This window comes from Emydura macquarii, unplaced genomic scaffold (genome assembly GCF_026122565.2).
Source record: "Emydura macquarii macquarii isolate MOO-44397 ecotype Brisbane River unplaced genomic scaffold, CSIRO-AGI_Emac_v2 contig_968, whole genome shotgun sequence".
Taxonomy (NCBI): Eukaryota; Metazoa; Chordata; order Testudines; family Chelidae; genus Emydura; species Emydura macquarii.
In genome coordinates, this window is record NW_027131105.1 from 17,025,162 (window position 1) to 17,031,315 (window position 6,154).

At 46.2% G+C, this 6,154-nt stretch overlaps 1 protein-coding gene across 1 annotated transcript; it reads left to right on the plus strand.

The window, feature by feature from the left end:
* Positions 1-3,295: 3,295 nt before the first annotated feature.
* On the plus strand, positions 3,296-5,556 carry MRPS25 (mitochondrial ribosomal protein S25). The gene is made up of 4 exons (XM_067544348.1): positions 3,296-3,506; positions 3,665-3,771; positions 4,644-4,731; positions 5,129-5,556. Exons 1-4 carry the CDS (start codon positions 3,373-3,375, stop codon positions 5,319-5,321), a joined length of 522 nt encoding a protein of 173 aa, XP_067400449.1. The 5' UTR covers positions 3,296-3,372; the 3' UTR covers positions 5,322-5,556.
* The last annotated feature ends 598 nt before the right edge of the window (positions 5,557-6,154 follow it).

Below are 6,154 nucleotides of genomic sequence, written 5' to 3' on the forward strand. Positions count from 1 at the left end.
AAATGAAAAATCTTCGTGTTACCTATTTTTCTTTTCCTCCTCCAGCATTCAAATGGATAAGATGAGGTCTTCTACTCATACTTCTCCATGGGTGGATAGGGCAATCAGCAAAGCTTTTGTCCTACAATGGCCCACTTATTTTTTGATAATCCTCTTGGATGGGTAGGAGGAACCACTCTTCCCATATGACTTCATTATGTTCAGAGCAGGCATTTTTACAATTATAAAACAAACTTATATTGTACTTGTAGCATAGAATACAGACATTACAAGGAAGATTAATGCATGCAGCAAGTTACAAGCATTTAATAGTGTCTAAAAATGAATATATTCTTATAAGATTAATACCTATTTTGAACAAAGTTAACATACAGGTGAGCTGGTTTGGTTTCCAGCTGAGTTTATCAGTTCTTAGTTAACGCCTATGGCCTTGGCCAGAGCTTGCACTTTGCTTACCAGCATCAGACCTGTCTTCAGAAAGAAACAATTTGATAGTTTCTCCCTATTTGACAAAAATATTCTTCAACTATTCTGATAAAAAGGCCCAAATCCTCTTCATCTTACTCATGCCTTTGAACAAATTGAGCAAGATTCAACCCTAAAGATATTCATCTTTCTTTGGCTTCTCATATTTCCCATCTGAAAGCAAATGAGGTTATTTATTGAGAGTTATATTTACCCTTAACATAAGAATGGCCATTGTGGGTCAGACCAATAGTCCACCAAGCCCAGTATCATGTCTTCCCACAGTGGCCAGTGCCAGATGCTTCAGAGGGAATGAACGGAACAGGACAACTATTAAGTGATCCATCCCCTATTGTCCACTCTCAGCTTCTGACAGTTGAAGGTTTAGGGACACCCAGAGCATGGGGTTACATCCCTTACCATCTTGGCTAATAGCCATTGATAGACCTATCCTCCATGCATTTACCTAATTCTTTTTTGAACTCAGTTATACTTTTGGCTGTCACAACATCCCCTGGCAATGAGTTGTATGAAGAAGTACTTTTGTTTTTTTTAAACCTGCTGTCTATTAATTTCACTGGGTGACCCCTGGTTCTTGTATTATGTGAAGGGGTAAATGACACTTCCTTATTCACCTTCTCCACACCGTTCATGATTTTATAGATCTCTATCATATCCCCCCTTCATTGTCTCTTTTTCTAAGATGACTAGTTCCAGTCTTTAATCTCTGCTTGTATGGAAGCCATTCCATATTTCCAATCTTTTTTGTTACCCTTCTCTGTCCTTTTTTCAATTCTAATGTATCTTTTTTGAGATGGGGCAACAAGAAATGCATGCAGTATTCAAGGTGGGCGTACCATAGATTCATATAGGTACATTATGATATTTTCTGTCATATCTATCCTTTGCTAATAGTTCCTAATATTGGTCTCTTTATCCAAAGCACTTGAAGGCCTAAATTTCCATAATTTCTCAGCTGAAAAATTCCAGTTCAACATATCTGGCCCAACTATAAAGCTCATGGAAGCAGGGGTCAGGGCATTCTCACTACCATGCCCCCACCATTGGAGATTGCTAGAAACAGACTGGAACCCAAGTTTGACCACATTTAGCACATAATAAACTTGTTCATCCCTGCTTTCCCCTAATTGCAGGCTCTGGAAATCTACTGGCACTCAGCCTAAGGCAGGGTTTTCTGAGCTCTGTTTTCTACAGTTAACAGCTCAGTGCTGGGAGGAATTAGGGAGTATATACACCTCAGTTGGGGAATCATTGTTACTTTAAATAAACCATATAAATGGAACACCTGCCCTGTTAACATGTAAGTGCTTGTAATCATACTTGTAGTGCAGGCAAAGATAGGAGCTATTGCCTATTCAACAGTAGCTGACATCCACAGAAGTATTCCTGAATCAGGCTATCTATCCTTGTTAATACTGTGTAAAAATATCACTGAATAAAATCCCTTTTCACACCAATTTTGACTGTTAAAAACTACTAGGTGTTAGTATTTTGAATTTGTTGGATAAAAAGTGCTACATAAATGCAAAGCACATTATAAACAAGTAGCTCACAACTACAGGTGAGTTAAGCAAGTGGAGAAACAGACACAGAGTGTCTGTGGTTTCCACACTTCATACAGCCAGTTAGTGAACAGTAGAGAGAGGAATTGAACCCAGGAGTTCTGACGACCAGTATCCTGCTCTAATCACAGTTTACCTCCCCATAAACAAGTGTGTTAACTATATCCCTGCATAACATGATTTCAGCCACCTGTTACTGATTTATGCTCTTGGCTTCTAAAACTGGGTCTTGCTGTTTCAGTGGTTTTCCACTGATCATAGTCACCTTTCTTCCTCAACCAGTAGTAATTACTTACCCCTACCAACCATACTAGTACAATCAGTATTGTCAATTCCAGTTTTCCCAAAATCACAAGTCAGGCCACATTTAAAAAAAAAACAAAGAAAAAAAAACCACTCAAAACTCATGATATTTGTTTAAAATAGTACATTGTGGGCTCTTTATTTGCCTTCTGATTTCTGAGCATTTAGATGCACAAACTTCACATTTTCACGTTTTTATTCACACCCCCGAGGGCTGAAAGCTGACTTTAAAACAAACGCGAGACACAAAGCTGAAATCTCAGGGTGTCCCGTCATTCCAGCCGCGGGGGGTCTCTAGTCACCATGTACCAGCCCTGCTGGACAGTGATTCCCCCTCTGCCCCCGCACGCGCACACTTTGAAGGCCCCCAACACAATTTCCTGCGGGGTTAATTCAGCGGAGCCCCCCCCGGTCCCTAACCAACATTCGGGAGTCGGAGCGGCGATGTTCGCGGGACCAAGCGGCTGGACCAAACGCAACAAACAGCGGCTAAGACGCACGTGCCAGGCACTGCGTAATGCAAACAGATGCTCAGGTGTTGGGGCTGCTCCCCGCCTTCCTCCCCACACACCCCCTCCCCCCCCAGCTAGCGCTTCCATTCCGCCTCCGCTCCGCTCCGCTCCCTGCCCCCCTTTCACGCCAAGCCTCACCATCGCCCCGCCTTGCTCCCACCCCCGCCCGGATCCTCTTCCGACCCCTGCGCGGCTGCAAATCCCCGCGCCAGGCTGCGCCACGTGGGCCAGCGAAACGACGACTCCCGCAGGCCTGTGTGGCTGGGCGCAGAGCACGTGACCGTGTTCCTTCTTTCCTTCCTTCCGGCGGGGGCGGGGCCTAGTGCCTGGCGGGGGCGGGGCCTGTCCGCGGACTCGCGCAGCCATTTCCAGCGCGTGCGGGCCCCGCGGCAGCAGCTGGGGCCGGTTCCGCTGCTAGCTGCGCGCTCTGCCCGAGGGAAGGAAGGAAGGAAGGAAGGAAGAGTCGGGCTGGGTAGGCCGGGACTGGAGCCCCCCCGCCCGCCGCAGCCATGCTGATGAAGGGCCGGTTCCCCATCCGCAGGACGCTGCAGTACCTGGGCCAGGGGGAGCTCATCTTCAAGAGCTCGGTGAAGGTGATGACCGTGAACTACAATATCCGGGGCGAGCGGAGCGAAGGGGCCCGGTGAGTGGTGCAGCCCGCCGCGAGGTCACTTTCCCCGTCCCCGTCCGCGGGCGCAGGGCACCGGGCGCTGGCTGCGGCTTGCACTCGCTGTGTCCTGCGCCGCCGCCTGTGCAGCGCCGTGCACCGTGACAGTGACCCTGGCTTTCTTTTCCCCCTAGAAAATTTGTGTTTTTCAACATCCCTCAGATTCAGTACAAAAACCCCTGGCTGCAGATCATGCTGTTTAAGAACATGACCCCTTCGCCCTTTCTGAGGTTCTATTTAGGTAAGTGCTTTTATCCTGGAGTCCTGGGTGCAGCGCCCCTCCCCCCTTAGCTGGGCACAGACTCCCCTCTTCCGCAGGCTGCTGGGGGCTCTAGCCTTAGACCCACGCGGGAGTCTCAGAGGTGCCTTAGCTCCAGGCATGGGTACCGCCCAGGATTTACCATCAGATACCTGCGACCTCACCCTTTAAAAGGGCCTCTCTCACAAAGACCTCAGCGCACCCAATAGTTTTATAAGGTGCTGACCAGACTTGCAGGCTCACCCATTTTCATATTTCAAAGCTCTACCCTATTCCCTGCTCACAGCACTTCAGTGTCACTATTTCAAGCTATGGTGTTCTGGTCCATTGCTGCAGAATAAGAAGCCTGCTAAAAGAGTGATCTTGATAAAGGCATTACACTGCATGGGTGATGTATCCCTAAAGCCTTCCCGCTAGCTTTTGGTTTTGCTAGCCCCTAGCAGTATGTGGGGTTGATGGACTGGGGCTATGGCTTCCCACATGTGCAGCCTAGTGGATAGCACATTGGCTTGGGCCTTGGATGATCTGGGTTCTGGTCCTGACTCTACTGCTGATCTGATGGGTAACCTTGGTACAAGTTACTTCAGCACCATGCCTGGTTTCCCTATCTGTAAAAGGGGAATAATATTTACAGGGAGCTGAATTTTACCTGCTAACTCCCCTCCCAAGACCCCTTTAACAGCTTAGCTCATACCCATGAGAGCTGCATCCAAAATGAGGTTACTGACCATGTGTTGCTTGTGATTGCTTTTCTGCATTAGATGGAGTAAATGTTTGAAGGTGTAAAGTAACAGCAAGACAGTCTTCTTGACAATCACCTGTTGTTGCTTATTCTGTACCACTTTCCTCTACAGATAGTGGTGAGCAAGTCCTGGTTGATGTGGAAGATAAAAGCAACAGAGAGATAGTGGAGCACATTACAAAAATCTTGGGTAAAAGCAAGTAAGTAAACTTCACAAACCGAGGAGCCCTCCACTCTGACAGAACTGTAAAATGTCACAGCACTGGCTGATGGGTTGAAATTTGGACAAGGCCTCTACAACCAGGAGGTTTAGAAGAAAGGGGACCTGACCTCCCCCCATAGCTGAGGGGAAGGTGCTATTGACAAAGTAAAGTTGCTTCAATCTAAGTGAATAGGAATTCTTTCCACAAGTCAGTCTTGTCAAGAGTCCTAGCTGCTCGTAGCCTTTGCTGTTGGAGATGTTGCCCTGTGAAACTTTACCATTTTGGTCTATGAAAAAATGCAGCACCACCATTGTTTTTAGGCAGCAGGAGAGAGGGTGGAGAAGCGAAGAAGAAATACAACCTTCCTAGTAGCTAATGGTTTTTCCTCTTTCAGGGAAACACTGCAGAGAGAGGAGCAGGAGAAAAAGAAAAGCTTTCATCCTGCAACTTTTGGACCCAAAAAATATCACCTTCGTCAATGTATGTGTGAAATTGAAGGCCAGATTCCCTGCCCTGCTCGAGTACCGCTGCCTAAAGAGATGACGGGCAAATATAAAGCTGCCATGAAAGAAAAAGACACAGCCTGATTTAACAGCTAATGCAATTCTGCTGCCATTCAAGTTGCAGCTAGGCAGAGGATACAAGGTGCTTCAGTAAGTGAGGCAGCCGTCAATCCCCACCTCCAGAAAAACCTGGTCCATGGTGTTAGCTGGAAGTCCTTGTTTTACAAGTGTCTTTTCATAGAGGTGGTTGGACCTGTTAATGTTTGTCAATCAGACAAGTAGAAGAAAATATTTTTAAATAAATCTTTTTAAAACTTCAGCTTGTTCAGTAAGTTTTCCTCAGCAAAGCTTCCTCTCAGACTTGTACCCAAGTTGCTTATACATATGGAGTGCCCTGTCACAAGTATATCAACCTTTAATCAAAGCACTACAGTGCAATGCTAGTAGGCACTGTTACGTTAGGGTGATATGCCCCAGTACGTCTGCAAAATGGAGATACTATTACCAGACAGGAGCAGGTGAGAACGTAATGTTTGTAAGGGGATAGTTCCACAAAGAAGCAGAACTAAAAGAAGCTGGCGCCTGTAATGCTGGTGAGAGAGGAGGTCCAGAATGTGAAAGGCTTTCAGATTGCAGACTCTAGCGCAAGAAAACAAGTTAGCCAGTTTGAGTATAAGTAGAGAACCTTGCAAAACTGTCAATCTACTCTTCCCCACTCCCATGGTGAAACTGATAGTGTAATTACTTAGTAAGTTGCCTTAGGATGGATTTTCAAATTTTAGTTAATTTGGATGTGTGTGGGAGGTGCATCTTCCCTTGCTTCAGAGGGGAATTGTAGTTTCTCAACTGACAGATAAGATCCTGCATGTTTAAGGAAGAGGTACTCACTAGCTGGGTGTAGGGCCCAGTATATTAAA

Excerpts from the sequence above, each read along its gene's own strand:
- MRPS25 (XM_067544348.1), top strand. The coding sequence starts at position 3,373 with ATGCTGATGAAGGGCCGGTTCCCCATCCGCAGGACGCTGCAGTACCTG. Across the intron at positions 3,507-3,664 it reads GAGCGGAGCGAAGGGGCCCG|AAAATTTGTGTTTTTCAACA; the intron begins GTGAGTGGTGCA and ends TTTTCCCCCTAG. Across the intron at positions 3,772-4,643 it reads CTTTCTGAGGTTCTATTTAG|ATAGTGGTGAGCAAGTCCTG; the intron begins GTAAGTGCTTTT and ends TTTCCTCTACAG.